Source organism: Silurus meridionalis, chromosome 10 (assembly GCF_014805685.1).
Source record: "Silurus meridionalis isolate SWU-2019-XX chromosome 10, ASM1480568v1, whole genome shotgun sequence".
Lineage (NCBI taxonomy): Eukaryota > Metazoa > Chordata > Actinopteri > Siluriformes > Siluridae > Silurus > Silurus meridionalis.
Genome location: NC_060893.1, coordinates 5,404,230 through 5,419,452, shown reverse-complemented (window position 1 = coordinate 5,419,452; position 15,223 = coordinate 5,404,230). Strand labels below are relative to the sequence as shown.

The window sequence follows — 15,223 nt, the reverse complement described above, 5'->3', positions numbered from 1 at the left end:
CCCCCTTGCTGATGCGCATGCGCATCGTATGACCAAACAACGCGGAAGTGAGCGGAGCCGTTGGACTGCCACGGGACCTGCTCTGCTTCTTGTCTTTCTGTTTGTTTGTTTGTTTTTCCGCCAGGATGTCGGGATTCGACAGCAACCCTTTCGATAACGCAGTAGAGGTCAATCCTTTTCAGGTAAGACACCCATGTCTGTTAGGGTTAAACGTGGTAAATCGGTTAATACGCGTACTATTGTGGAAACCCAGTGATAATCTGGGTTAGTCACAGTTCCGGTTTGAGATGCGCCATCTGATTGATTGGCATGACTGTTAGCCAATCAGCGCTCGGGATTAGTTCGGTAGGTGGGCGGATGAACGTTATAGGAAGTGTTTCGCGCAATTCTTGGTGTCGGTGCGCAGATTGGAGCGGAATCGACGAGAAAATGCGATGAAACAGCAGGATCCTGGTCAGCTTTGTGTCAGGAAGGTTCTTGTTGGATTGTTTCATTGTATAGGATGTAAGAACATCAGTAGATATTAGGATCATCATCATCACCATCATCATCACTAGTACCAGTAGTATTGACAAAATAATCTTCAGTCTGTACAACATAGGGGGAATGGGAAAGTGTTAGTTCAGTGGTTGAAGCTCTGGGTTACTGATCGGATTGTTAGGGGTTCAGGCCTCAGTATCTCCAAGCTGCCACTTTTGGGGCCCTTGAGCAAGGCCCTTAACCCTCCAGACCACCCCTGCGCTCTGACCCCCTCAGCTTTCTAACAATGCTGGGATATGCGAAGAAGTATTAAATATAAGGATAAAAAAACTGCACACACTCACACACACATACAAACACACACTCGATATATACTGTATACTGTCAAAATCTGTCATATTGACAGTTGTACAGATTTACACATTCACTGTGCTGTAATGTACATGTGATGAATATGAAACCACCTTTCATTCTTTCTTTCTTTTAAGTAAAAGGTGTAAAAAAAGGAGTAAATACAGCATGCTGGGAAACCTGCATTTATCCCCGTGTTACACCTTTATTAAATCTCTTACCTTCAGATACCGCTTTCAAGAGGCCCCACTTCCTGTAAAGGAGCTGGTAGATTATTAATTTCCACAGTTGTCCGGGAGAACAGTTTTGTTTGCACACAAAAGCAACACCTCGTAGACATAAAGGAAGAGAGTTACGTCATATTCAGAGAAACACAAGACGTAGGACCCGATTGCCACCCAGGACCAGGATGTATTGACAAACACGTAGGCAATGTGATTGTTTTTCTCGGCGCCGTGTGACATGCACGTGTACGAGATTGCTTTATTGAAATCAAAGGAAATATGTTTATACGAGTATAAGATATAGAGGTTTTCTAATATTGGGTTAGTAGCAGATTTTGGTTTCTTTTCAGGGCTTTTCTAGAGGTTGATGTTCAGGATTCTAATGTCTAATTTAACAAACATTCAGCTCACATCCTGGAATATTCGAGCAGGTGGAGTTGTGTCTCTGTCCTGAAACACCGCTTCGGGACGTGATCGTGCCTCTTATCATCGTTATGACGTGAGCGCGCTTACTGTTTGCCTACAGGGCGTGCATGATTCTGAAACGGAGTGAATAGATACAGTGGACCAGCCAATTATTTCCTCTGACAGTTCAGAAGAAAATCTCTTTTCTCTTAGATGAGTTTGTAGCAAAGCTGCTTAAGTATTTGTTTACGAAAGAGCCAAAAATCAAACCTGACTGAGAAAAGTCGAAAGAAAATGTTGCATTGTGTCAAACATTATAATAAAATGCAGGCGGTTAAAGCATTAGACTTTGGAACCGAAGGTTCAAATCCCAGCCACACCAAGATGACATCTCTGGGCCCCTGAGCAAGGCCCTTAACCCCATAGCTGCTTAGTTGTGTGAAGGTCGTGCTGGATAAGGGCATCTGCCAAAATGCTGTAATTGTATAATGTGAATGTTACATTTAAAGGGAAGTGATGTGTCAGATGTTGGGCTTCTGATCACAATGTCATGGGTTCATATCCCATAATCACCAAACTGCCAATGCTGGTAGATCTCAAGTAGTCGCTCTGGATAAGCGTATCTGACCATAACTGGTTACCCTCATCGACGATTTCATTATATTTAAAAGGAAATAAATGAACGGAAAACATGACTATGTAAAAGTGTGAAAAAGTATGGGAATTGATTTGTGGGGGAAAAAAAACGCTTTTGCCCTATTTTCTTTTTAAAACAAAAAGGCACAATACAAAATACAATAATCCGCATACATTCGAAAAGCTTTTTCGTTTTCAATCACACTAAAACGTCTGAAAACGCTTACGGCCATGTCCTGTGCTCCTCGAAACGTCGCGGCAGTGACTTTGTATTTTTTGTTTTTAATAAACAGCTTTGGACGAAAGGCCAAAAACGACGAGAAAAATATGTCCAAATGGTGTTTTTGTTAATGGGTTTCAATTCTGTTTTGTAGTTTCGTGGACACTTTCACACGAACGATCTATCTTTTGCTCTAGAATTAAACGTTTACAATTTAAAAAAATCACATTTCTAAATAATTCACATATTGAATTTCAGTTTGAATGAAATCCTGTGAATCAGACATGGTTTTGTGTGGTTTATTATAGTTTAATAACAGTTTCTAGTACAATAGAGCTTAACGCCTTCTACAGCTATTCAGGGGCCTCTAATGAGAGCAGGTCGAAAATTTTGTTTAATTATAATGAACTTCTGTTACCTTGTAACTCAGGCTTTAAAAACCATGTGACTTGACATGCGTCATGTGCACTGGTTCACTTGTTCTACAACTCTTCTGGTTAACTCACTCATCTATAATACATTGCTGGAGACGAGTCTGTATAAACGATTTAGATAATATGACAATAACGTTATACGATTACACGTGATTATATTGTTAAATGATGACTATAAATGTTTAAGGCATCTTTGTCCTACCCAGCTTGCGACCTGCCCACTTATAAGAGCTGAATCACCGTGTCCTAATAAACCGTGAAACCTCTCGGTCTCTTTCAGGATCCCTCTGTCACCCAGGTGACCCAGTCCGGAGTGGATCACATGCAGCAGTACCAACCGTTCCCTGCCGGTGACTCGGTAAGTACTTAACAGGATAAACAATTCGCCAAAATCAAAGGAAATCTAAGGAACCTGTGCAGCCCAAGAACAAAGCAGTGATTTTGAGCTTTTGTGCTGGAGAGAGCAGGCAAACATGAGTAAGTGAACGGTTGATGATTGTGGAAGCGTAGACGCAGGTTTGTTTGTGTGTGCATGCATTTACCTCCAGTTTATCCTGGTCAGGGGCATCAGGGGCTGATTTGGTAATATATAGAGCAACAGAACCAGTTATGTTAATAGGAAAATGCCAAAGGCAGGTAGAGACAGATGTAATTGCTGTGGGAGGAGGTGAGAATGTCACATGCCTTCTTTCAGTTTTTTTATTTAATGGTAAATACCTGACCTCTGTACATGATGATGCCTGAATTACAATTGTTTGATTTTCAATCTTACGATGCCATAGCTATAAGACAACATTGTATATTTGAAGGTTTGTGCTATTAGCAGTGTATTAGTAAATTAGACATAATAAGTAGAATATAGCGCTCTCCGTGCAGTGCGCAGTCTCGCGTGCATAAACAAGCGGTCAGCTTTTCGCCTCTAGAGGCCGCTGTTGTAACGAAAACGGGAAAATTCGCAAATCTGTAAGGATTTTTGCTGATAGCTAATAGTTCCAGCAATCAACTATGCATGTATTAAATTAAATACAATTACAAACCAGAGTTTGTTTCATCCTGTATCGCATTAGTCATTCGCTGGAGGTCATTGTAACAGCTGACTAATTGTGTGGTTTATTTTTTATTTTGTGTATATATAGGGAGCTCTGACCGGCACCACCATCCCAGCCTCTACGGCCCAGACCCAGCCTGCTGTGCTGCAGCCGTCTGTGGAGCCGAGTCCTCAGGTCAGCGTTACGCACGATGCAGTGTGACAAGAAAAAGCTTATTATATATTATATTAAATTATTAAGCTATGCTATAGGGACAAAAGTATTTCGACACCTGAATTTTCCAGCCATATGTAGTTCATTTCTAATCAGTTAACACAAAGTTGGTGGTATACAATTGTATAGGATCCGGTATCTGGTAACTAGGAGACCCAACGTTGTTCCAGCTCCATGAAGATATGCTTTACATGGATTGGAGTGCTCTTGCTCTAGAGCTGCAACCCTATTAAGCACCACTGGGATGAATTGGAACGCTGACTGCACTTCAGGCCTACTCACATCACCTACATCAGTACCTGACTTTTAAAATCCGTGCAGCTGAACGAGCAAAAATTCCCACAAGCACACTCCAGAATCTAGTGGAACATTTTCCCAGGAGAGTGAAGGTTTTTATAACAACAAATGGTGAATCAATATGGAATAGGATGCTCAAAACACAAATTATATGGTCAGGTGTTTACAAACTTATGTCCCTTGAGAGCATGTGATGCAGAATACGGTGCCGTATTCACAGCGCTTCACTTTTTCCACTTTGTTTTTGTTACAGCTTTATTCCAAAATGGATTATATTCCTAATTTTCCTCAAAATTCTACAAACAAAAAACCTATATTGACAACATGAAAGAAGTTTGTTCGAAATCTTTGCAAATTTGTTAAAAATAAAAAAACGGGGAAATCATGTACGTAAGTGTCCACAGCATTTTTTTGCTCAATACTTCAGTGAAGCAACTTTGGCACCAATTCTTTTTGAGTATGATGCTACAAGCCATCATTTTGCCATTTTCAGATCTCTACAAAGATGTTTAAAGTCTTGGCTCTGGCTGGGCCACTTAAGAACGTTCACAGAGTCGTCCTGTAGCCACTGTTTTTTTTTCTTTTATCTTGGCTGTGCTCAGGGTCTTCGTCTTGTTGGAAGATGAACCGTCACCCCAGTCTGAGGTCCAAAGCGCTCTGGAGCAGATTTTCATCACGGACGTCTCTGTACATTGCTGCATTCGTCTTTCCCTTGATCCTGACACAGTCTCCCAGTTCCTGTCACTTTAAAACATCCCCACAGCATGATGCTGCCACCACCTTGCTTCACTGTAGGATGGTTGTGGCCAGGTGATGAGCAGTGCCTGGTTTCCTCCAGACATGAGGCATGACATTCTCGCCAAAGAGTTTAATCTTTGTTTAATCAGACCAAAGAATTTTGTTTCTCATGGTCTGAGTCCTTTTGGCAAACTTTAGATGGGCTGTCATGAGCCTTTTACTGAGGAGTGGCTTCCGTCTGGTCACTCTACCATACATGCCTGATTGGTGGAGTGCTGCAGAGATGTTTATGGTTGTTCTTCTGGAAGGTTCTCCTCTCTCCACAGAGAAACGCTGGAGCTCTTTCAGAATGGCCATGGCGCCTTTTACCTAAAAGCTCAGTTTGGCCATCCAACTTTCCAAATCATGTCTAATCAACTGAGTTTACCACAGGTGGACTCCAATCAAGTTGTAGAAACATCTCAAGGATGATCAGTGGAATAAGGATTCACCTGAGCTCAATTTTAAATGTTATGGCGAAGGCTGTGAAAACTTATGCACATGTGATTTTTTTATTTGTAATAATTTTGTAACAAAACATAGCTGTAACAACAAAATGTGGGAAAAGTGAAGCGCCGTGAATATTTTTCCGGATGCACTGTACATTGTGAAAGCCCATAGATAAAAAAAAATAAACCACTGAAACGCTTGTCGCTCTCGCAGGTAGCTGCTGCTGCAGGACAGGCCAATTTGCTGAGGCAGCAGGAGGAACTGGAGAGGAAAGCAGCCGAGCTCGAGCGCAGGGAACAGGAGCTGCAGAGCAGAGAGCGAGTTACAGGTAACATATATATATATATATATATATATATATATATATATATATATATATATATAATATTTGAATTTGAAATGTAGTGAAGTAAAAGGAAATGGAAATACTTCAGTAAACTACAGATACACAAAAAAAGCTACTTAATAATGTAATACATTTTCATTTACTTTATTACTGTCCACCATTGTCTAAATCTATCGCTTTCTCTCCACAGGCAAAGAGAACAACTGGCCTCCATTGCCCAAAATATTTCCCATAAAGCCATGCTTCTACCAGGACTTCTCTGAGGAAATTCCCGAGCAGCACAGGCGGCTCTGCAAGATGATGTATTACCTGTGGATGTGTACGTATTTACAAATGTCATTTTCGTTCTCAGATCGATCAGAACCTGATATAAACTACGGTTTGGTTGAAAATGCACAAGGCTGAATTTCTTCTGTATGGGATTTATAAATTTCAACTACACGAATGTACACATTACTGTATGTGGGATATTGATTGCAAGAGACCAGATTCACACTTTTACTGTACTGTTGTAATGTTTGTTCGTTTCCTGGTTGTTCCTCCATTTTCAGAAATCGTAATTCTGTTTTTTGCTGTGTTTGATCGCCAAATTGATGGTTCACATCGGACCCGTTTTAGAGAACTGGTCAATCGTTGGTTGATCTGATGCTGTACACTCGCTCTCGTTAGTGATTCATCTGCACAATTCTTAATTTGTGTAAAAACAAAAAAAAACTAGTTTAACTATTTAGCATTTAATGACCTATGCAATTAACTGAAGCCCACATGTTTTGGGGATTAAGACAATTCAGGTGACATTTGGTCCTTGAAGTTAGAAGCAGGAAAAATGGGCGAGCGTAAGGATTTGAGCGAGATCAACAAATTGTGATGTCTAGACGACTGGGTCAGAGCATCTCCAAAACTGCAGCTCTTGTGGGATGTTCCTGGTCTGCAGTGCTCAGTATCTTATCAAAAGTGCTCCAATAAATTAACAGTGGTGAACCGGCGACAGGGTCGAGGCTCATTGATGCACGTGAGGAGCGAAGGCTGGACCGTGTGGTCCAGATCCATCAGACGAGCTCCTGTGGCGCAAACTGCTGAAGAAGTTCATGCTGTTGATGCTCAATGGGTCAGAACTGTTTTGGCAGGCATTATGTCTGATCATGTAGGTAGACCATTTTGACCAAAAAAGTGTGAACACCCCCTGGCTTTGACAAATTTAATGCCATCATACCAAATATTTGTGAGAAATGACATTAGGTTTGAGAAAACTGATGCCTGTAGAACCGGGCAAGATTCAAAAGCGTATTATTATTTAGAAAAGGTTTGTAACTCTGGCAACCTTTTACAAAGCACTGGTCTGGGAAGGTCGTACTGAAATGAGGTTAAGGTTAAAATTCCTGAGAATGGGTGTGTAAGGACTTGCTGTGATTAAAAAACAAAAGGAGATGACAGACGATTCGCTGGTCACACCCAAAACTATTGTTGTATACTCTTGTATTCTGCTCTGATTTCATATCCATGTTTTTTTTTTTTTTTTTTGTCCCTTCTTTTTTCCTCTTTATCTCTTCTTTATCTCTCAGTGTATTGCGTGACACTGTTCCTAAACGTACTGGCGTGTTTGGCGTATTTTACCGCCAAAGCCGATTACGGAGTGGATTTCGGCCTCTCCATTCTGTGGTTCATCCTCTTCACCCCCTGCTCTTTCCTCTGCTGGTTCCGACCCGTCTACAAGGCCTTCAGGTGAGGAGCTCTATATATAATCCCCGGGAACTGTATATAAAATATACGTTGGTTTATTGGTGAGTTTTTTTTATTTTGCCCCGTAATGGATAATAACTTCATGGTCAAAGGTTTGTGCTGTCGATCCCCATTTGCTGTTATAATAACAACTGTTCTGGGAAAAACCATATAAATCTGTTTCTTATGAGTTGCAAAGGGCGGAAAATGTATGGGAATTAATTAGAAATTAGGGGAAATTTTCTATAAACTGTATCATATACAATCATAAATATAAACATTGTGTTTGGGTATAAGCTGACATTTATGCAAACCGAAACAGATATAAAAAATGACTTTTTGACTTTGATTTCATTGTTAGTACACTTTTGTTGCACAATAGCTTACACACAGCACAAGGTTTTAAACATAAATGAATGTAATTTATGTGAATACGTGCCATTTCCTGGAATTTTGCAACCCCACTCCTAATTGACAGACTTAAATGCCGAAAGTAGTCACCTGACCTTTCCTGCTATATGTGGTTCTTTTCCAAAAAGCTGGAGACACTGAATTGTACAGAACGTCTAAAGATAGCGCTATAATAACATTTTGCATTCACTTAAACTTGGAAACCCAAACCTGTTCCAACATGGCAATGCCCCCGTGCACAAAGTGAGCTCCTTGAAGATCTGGTTTACATTCTTTGGAGAGGAAGATCTTGAGTGGCCTGCTATAGAGCTCTGATCTAATCCATACTGAACACCTTTGAGATGAATGTGAACGCTGACTGCACCCCAGGTCTCCTTACCTACATCAGTACCTGCCTTTCGTAATACCCTTGTGGCTGATAACCACAAATATCCATAATCACACTCCAAAATCTAGTGGAACATCTTCCCAGAAGAGTGGAGGGAATTATAAGAGAGATTGGGACTAAATCACATCATACTTATGACCAGGTGACCCAATACTTTTGTTAAATGAATTCACATTTGTTTTAAAGCTGTTCAGTAGGGTTGACTTCAGAGCTCTATAGCAGGCCACTCAAGATCTTCCACACACGTCTAACCTGTTGTAAAGTATCTCTTCATGGAGCTGGCTTTTGTGCAAAACATATGGCTGGAAAAGTCAGGTGTCCCATTACTTTTGTCCATTTATCGTGTGGATCTGTGATCCATGACGGATGTTTACTTTTTCTTTTTTTTTTAGGACCGACAGCTCCTTCAATTTCTTCTCCTTCTTCTTCATCTTCTTCATCCAGATCGCAGTGATGATCATTCAGTGTGTCGGGATTCCCCGCTGGGGCAACAGGTCAGTGCGCAAGCTTTTCCGATCCGTGCTTTTTAAACGCTTTAGGAATGAGAATTTATGTGCACTGAAGAGGTACGAGGAAGTGAACAAACAAATATTGTGGAAAGGTTTACACTTGACACTCATCACTCGAACCCATCTTAAAAAGAACAATAAAAGACAGCTTCCTCACAGAGTCGTCCTTGACCCCAGCAGGGAGATTATTCATTTAAACATCTAAACAGTTCAGAGATCAATTCACTCACTTATATGACTTTATAGTTTAGAAGGTGTGGAAGTTCCCTGAACAGCACAGGTTTATATGAAGTGATCTAATTTGTCTATAGGAAAGACTTACTGAGGGACTTGTACAATAAAAAACACCACATAAACTGAAAAAAACCTGTAATAGTTGATAAAATTGTTTACTTAGAATTTCTAGAAAGATTTATTTATAAATTTTTATAATCAGGCAAAACTGCAGTAATCCCCCGCTTTACCGCGGTTTGAATCTGGCGCCCCGGTTTATCGCGGAATCGCGTTTGCCACATAACTAATTAGTTTGGCTGATTTTCCCGGTCTCTCGCGGAGAGCACGACAGACAAATACACTTACAGGGAATAGTTTTTATGGATTTTTATGTTGAAATAATGAAATGTATGAATACAAATATAATTATTAATTGTGAAATAAAGTAAAATGATAATACAGTACAGTACAGAAAGTAAAGGTGACGTGCCCTTTAACTCCGCCTCTTTTTGGACGTCATAAGACGCATCAACCAATAAACAAGCAGAGAAACTACGCTACTAAGGACCCGTATACTGTACATTATACGTACTCACTATAATTGTGATACAGTGCACTGTATTTCTACCAATTCACACAATTCATCTCGCCATATTCTTGCAAATGTTTTCCATGTGTGTTTAAAGCGGGTGGGAGGAGGATTTACGGCTTAAACAATAAAAAAAAAACTTAACTAGTACTGTATCTGATAGGAGAGGAATCTTCAGGACAGACTAGAAGCATTTATTTGAAGTAACTACAGGCGAGAGAATAAAATGGGCGTTTATAGCTACTATAATGTAAGGAGTAACAGGAACTACTACGGTTCTTAGGCGTTTTAGAACATTATATAACTCGAAATGAGCTAAAACCTATTATTTCAGGGGAAATTAAAGAAACGTCCCTTGGTGCATAAGAAGAATATAATATATACAAGAAAAATTATGTACACCTGACAATCACAACTGTGTGTGAACATCCCATTCCCGATTTTATTCCCCTTTCGCTGTTATAATAAGCTCTACACACCTGGTAAAGGCTTTTCATGATATTTTGGAGAGTGGCTGTGGGGATTTGTAGATGATTTTGGCAAAGAACTGCATGGTCAGGTGGTCTTGGACATGCTGTGCTGTAATTAGGGAACTTAGGGAATCAAAGGTAACTTTGTCCCGTGAGAGGACATTTCACTGCAGATACTGCAATGCTCTTTTCAAATAATGTTAGAGACCAATAAAACTGAACAACCAGGATGTTGGTTTCTGGATATCCCTTGGTAAGCTGTTGATGGCCAATAGAATATGCAAACGTTTTAGAAATAGATTCAATGACCTTCTATTAGGTTTAATGTAACCGTATATTATGGATCATTTTGACTTTATAAGTTTGAAATGACCTTTTGCCGTTTGATTTGCTACCGTGGGACGTTTATGGTGTTTGGCAGACGACTGTCTACCTACCGATATATACACCGAGCGGTGAAGTGAGCAACACTGAATATCTCTCCGTCATGGCACCTGTTAGTGGGTGGGATATTATGAAAAAAACAAGTGAACATTTGTCCTCAAAGTTGACGTGTTAGAAGCAGGAAAAAATGGGCTAGCGTAAGGATTTGAGCGAGTTTAACAAATTGTGACGTCTAGACGACTGGGTCAGAGCATCTCCAAAGCTGCAGCTGTCGTGGGATGTTCCTTGTCTGCAGTAATCCAATGAAGGAACAGTGGTGAAAAGGCGACAGGGTCACGGGCGGCCGAGGCTCATTGATGCATGTGGGGAGCGAAGGCTGGTCCGTGTGGTCCGAACGAACAGACGGTGTATATTCCTATACTGGTTCATTAGGTCACAAACTAATACTAGCATCAGTTTAAAACTAGGGAGCAAATATAGCGAATATTTTTGAGGTATACTATATGGACAAAAGGTATTGGAACACCAGGCTTTTCCAGATTTCTTTATTTGGTTCTTTTCCAAACCACAAAGTTAGAGGCACACAATTGTATAGGGATAAAATGTTCCCCTCACTTGAACTAGGAGACCCAAAACCTGTTCCACCATGCACAAAACAAACTCCATGAAGATGTGCTTTACGTGGGTTTGAGTGGTAGATCTTCTGCTATAGAGTTTTGAACTCAACCCTATTGAGCACCTGACTGCACCCCAGGCTTGATCATCTCACCTCACATCAGTAGCTGACATTACTAACACCCTTTTGGTTAAATGAGCCCACAAGAACACTCCAAAATCTAGTGGAACATCTTCCCAGAAGAGTGGAGCTTATTATATATTGTAAATGGGAACTGAACGTGACATTACAGCTGTACGATTTGAAAAAAAAAGAGAAACCTAAAGAAAAGTGGTGCGCTCACTTCCTCAGAGAAACCTCTTTATATATTTAACCCAAGAGCTCTTTTTCACTTGTGGAACAGGAGCGTTTGTGCCGATCTCTAAGGCTTCTGCTCTGTCTATGCCGGACGCTTCATCTCCTTGCATTAACACCTCTTGGGCCTTTCTGCACTTTTCATCCTCTGTGTCTGAAGTAGGTTCTTTCCCTGCATCTGTGTTTCATCTATGGCCTCATTTTTCTGTTCTCTGCTTCAATCTGTTTGGTTTTTTTTGTCTATAAAAGGATTCGTATTATAACACCGTGCTGTTGTTTTGTTTACAGCGGATGGATTTCTGCTCTCACCGAGATCGGCGGTCACCTGGCCGTGAGCGCAGTGATGATGGTGGTCGCGGTTTTCTTCACCGCCTGCGCCGTGCTGTCGGTCATCCTTCTTAAAATGGTACGGGCTTCTATTTTGGAAGTACGCAAGGTGCAACATTAAAAGTCACAGTCTGAATGGTGATTTCTAAATTGTCAATATGGCTTCCCCCCTCCCCTCAGGTTCACTCTCATTACCGGAGCAGCGGCGCGAGCTTCCAGAAAGCGCAGCAGGAGTTTTCCCAGGGCGTCCTCACCAATCGCACCTTCCAGACTGCAGCGGCAACCGCGGCCACGACGGCGGCCCAGAGTTCCTTCCAGAGGAACTAAACCTGAGCAGCCCGATTAACCCTCCCACCCCCACAATCCCCCCCTCCCCTGCCCACCAAGAGCCAAGGTGCCGTCGCGTCTACCCGCGCAGGCTGCGCAGCTCCATAACGCTTTGGCCTTCGGACTGCAGAGACAACACTTTAAAAGTTGTATGTGATGCTGAGGGGACGAAGTTCCAGCACTCAGTAACGTGTCTGTATATTTGTACGTGTGTATGCTTTTCAGTTCGAATGTATATCGTGTATTGCATCTCTGTGTGCGAAATAAAACTAAATTAAGAGTCGGGGAAGGTACCACAGAATCATCAGCGTATCCTTACCACAGAACGACAACGAACAAAAGGTTTCTCCTCAGCGGCGTTCGCGGAAATTATGGGTTCGTTTGCCTGCGTCCGGCTTATAAATTCGTCGCGCTTGGAGCTTTTATTCAGCAACGCCTCCAAATTCTCGTGCCTTGCAATTTCAGCCTTATAGGAATTCAGTCGTTATTGCAAAAAAAAATGAAGGGGAATTCGTGTTCCAGGGTCAAATATAGAAATTAACCAATTATTGCAAAACAGCACTGGAATTGTAAAGTTTTTTTTTTCTCTTTTTTCTCCATGAAGTCCTTTCATTAGATAACAGAGCCAAAATATAGTATACTTCTGACCTTCAGATCATCAATTTCTGAATACTGTTCACTTTCTTATGATGAAGGATAAATACCACAAGCACCAGTGTGTGTCTGATCTCCGCCTGTACATGCATAGATATTGTGCTGATTAGTGGCCTATGGAGTTTGATTCTGCTTTTTTTTTTCTGAAACAAAAAACAAAACAAAAATCTTAGCATGTTTTAGCATGTTCGACTTTTCTAAACAGAAACGCGTAGAGGTTTTTTGCACCTTAAGGAAGGGATAAATAAATAAACGTAACTGTAACGGGTTGTGTGAAATTGATATTGTATTTGCCTGTATTTTTTATTAAATACAGTGATTTAAGCAAATAAAGAAAAATTTAATTTTGTTTTATGCCTCCTCTTTGTCGAATTGTTGAAAATGAGCATGCCAAATATATGAACCTGTCAAACGTTCAAAACGTAGTCCTTTGTGGTTTTTGAGAGACGTGTGTTCCTTTTGTTTAAATGCAATAAACGGAAAAAGAAAAATAGTTGTACAGTGAATGAGTGGAAGAAAGTTTTGTGGAGTTTTTGCCTTTAAATGAAGAAATTCTGCTTAATGGTTTGGGATTGTTTTGGGGCATGGAAGGTTGGAGACTTAATCCGGGTGTAATGAACCAACATGGCAACCATTCCCATACTTCAACACCTTGCAACTCTGCCTGGACTGCAGCTCTTTTAAACCGTCTTCACCATGCACTTTGAGGTGGCAAAAGTACACACATCCTTTACTTAAGTAGAAGTACAGATACTCATGTTTTAAAATACTCGGGTAAAAGTTGAAGTACTGATTATACTTTTTTACTCAAGTGAAAGTAAAGAAGTCTTGGCTCTGACATGTACTTAAGTAAAAAGTAGTTATTACTTCTACCTGTTTTAACTGTTAACTGGATCTCACATCATGATTAGATAGATAGATAGATAGATAGATAGATAGATAGATAGATAGATAGATAGATAGATAGATAGATAGATAGATAGATAGATAGATAGATAGATAGATAGATGGATGGATGGATGGATGGATGGATGGATGGATGTGATAGCCTAGTGGGTTAATGTCAGGGTCCCCACAAGAATGAGTTTGAGTTTGATTCCTGGTTGCTGTGTTGGTAAATAAAACTTCTGGACCTTGTCCACTCTGAAAACATTTCAATTCTGTCCTTTCTGTGTTGGATTAATTTCTTGATTTCCTGGTCTTTAATGGAAGATAACGGCACCAAAAAAAAGGCACTTCAGTGGTAGCTCAGTGGGTTAAGGCTTGTGCCTCATCTAAACATGCTTCCCAGTCTGATCTCTTCCATGGTTCAATGGGTTAAGGCTGGTGCCTCGCTAAAGTCCTAGACTTAACACTCGACACACACTCATTACTCATCTCAGCCCATTCCACCATCATTTATTTATTATTATTTATACTCTACTGTACTACACTGTTTACATGCTGTTTTTTTGCACCTTTACTGTTTCTTATTACACTATACTGTTATCATACTATACTGTTTACATGCTGTCTTTTGCACCTCTTGACTGCTGCTGTTTTTTGCACTACATTGTGTCTGTTTATATTGACTCCCGGGTATAGTTTTTACAGTTTCTTCATACAGTACTGTATATTCAGAGTATACAGTAGGTTTACTAGTTGGCGCTATCTCAGGTTTTGTGTCTTGTCTTGTGTTTTCTGTCTGCACCGTCTGTCAGTACTGTTTTTTGTCTGCACTGTTTGCACTAGGTTGCACTCGATGCACTTTATGTAGCTTGATGTTGTTTAATGTAGCACCAGGGTTCCGGAGGAACGTTGTCTCGTTTTTACTGTGTAATGTGTACCACTGTGTATAATAAAAATGACAATAAAAGCCTCTTGACTTGACTTGACTTGATGGTGAGGATTAGGGTTTGAATCCTGCTTTCTTCCTGTTATTTACAATGTGGGTTCAACTTGTGCTACTTACATCTGTATTCGCTTCCTACATCTTTCTTTAGTGTTAAGTTCTTGTGTTGATGGTTTGAAAAGAATGATAGACCTGCTCTAATCAAGCTTCCCATCCTGTTTTTTCTGATGGCTTAGTGGGTTAAGGCTGGTACTTTGCTAATGTTGGTGGTCAGGGTTCAAACCTTTCTGTGGTGCTTTCTGTCTGCTAGTCATGAGGTAGGTTAAATTCCTGATTCCTACATCTTCATGTTCTTGTTTTGATGGGTTAAAAAGAAAGATAGACCTGCTTTAAACAAGCTTTCCAACTTGTCCTTCCTGATGGTTCATTGGGTTAATGCTGGTGCCTTGCTAATGGTGTGACTCAGGGTTTGAATCCTGCTTTGTCCCTGCTAGTCACAATATGGGTTTACTTCCTACGTCTGTCTTTTGCATTATATTCTTGTGGTGA

At 40.6% G+C, this 15,223-nt stretch overlaps 1 protein-coding gene across 1 annotated transcript; it reads left to right on the top strand.

The window, feature by feature from the left end:
- Nucleotides 1–26: 26 nt before the first annotated feature.
- Nucleotides 27–13,193, top strand: scamp2 (secretory carrier membrane protein 2). The gene is made up of 9 exons (XM_046860258.1): nucleotides 27–182; nucleotides 3,031–3,108; nucleotides 3,887–3,973; nucleotides 5,750–5,864; nucleotides 6,073–6,201; nucleotides 7,445–7,604; nucleotides 8,793–8,894; nucleotides 11,824–11,941; nucleotides 12,043–13,193. Exons 1-9 carry the CDS (start codon nucleotides 126–128, stop codon nucleotides 12,187–12,189), a joined length of 993 nt encoding a protein of 330 aa, XP_046716214.1. The 5' UTR covers nucleotides 27–125; the 3' UTR covers nucleotides 12,190–13,193.
- Nucleotides 13,194–15,223: the final 2,030 nt, after the last annotated feature.

Excerpts from the sequence above, each read along its gene's own strand:
- scamp2 (XM_046860258.1), top strand. The coding sequence starts at position 126 with ATGTCGGGATTCGACAGCAACCCTTTCGATAACGCAGTAGAGGTCAAT. Across the intron at positions 3,109-3,886 it reads CGTTCCCTGCCGGTGACTCG|GGAGCTCTGACCGGCACCAC; the intron begins GTAAGTACTTAA and ends GTGTATATATAG. Across the intron at positions 8,895-11,823 it reads ATTCCCCGCTGGGGCAACAG|CGGATGGATTTCTGCTCTCA; the intron begins GTCAGTGCGCAA and ends TTTTGTTTACAG.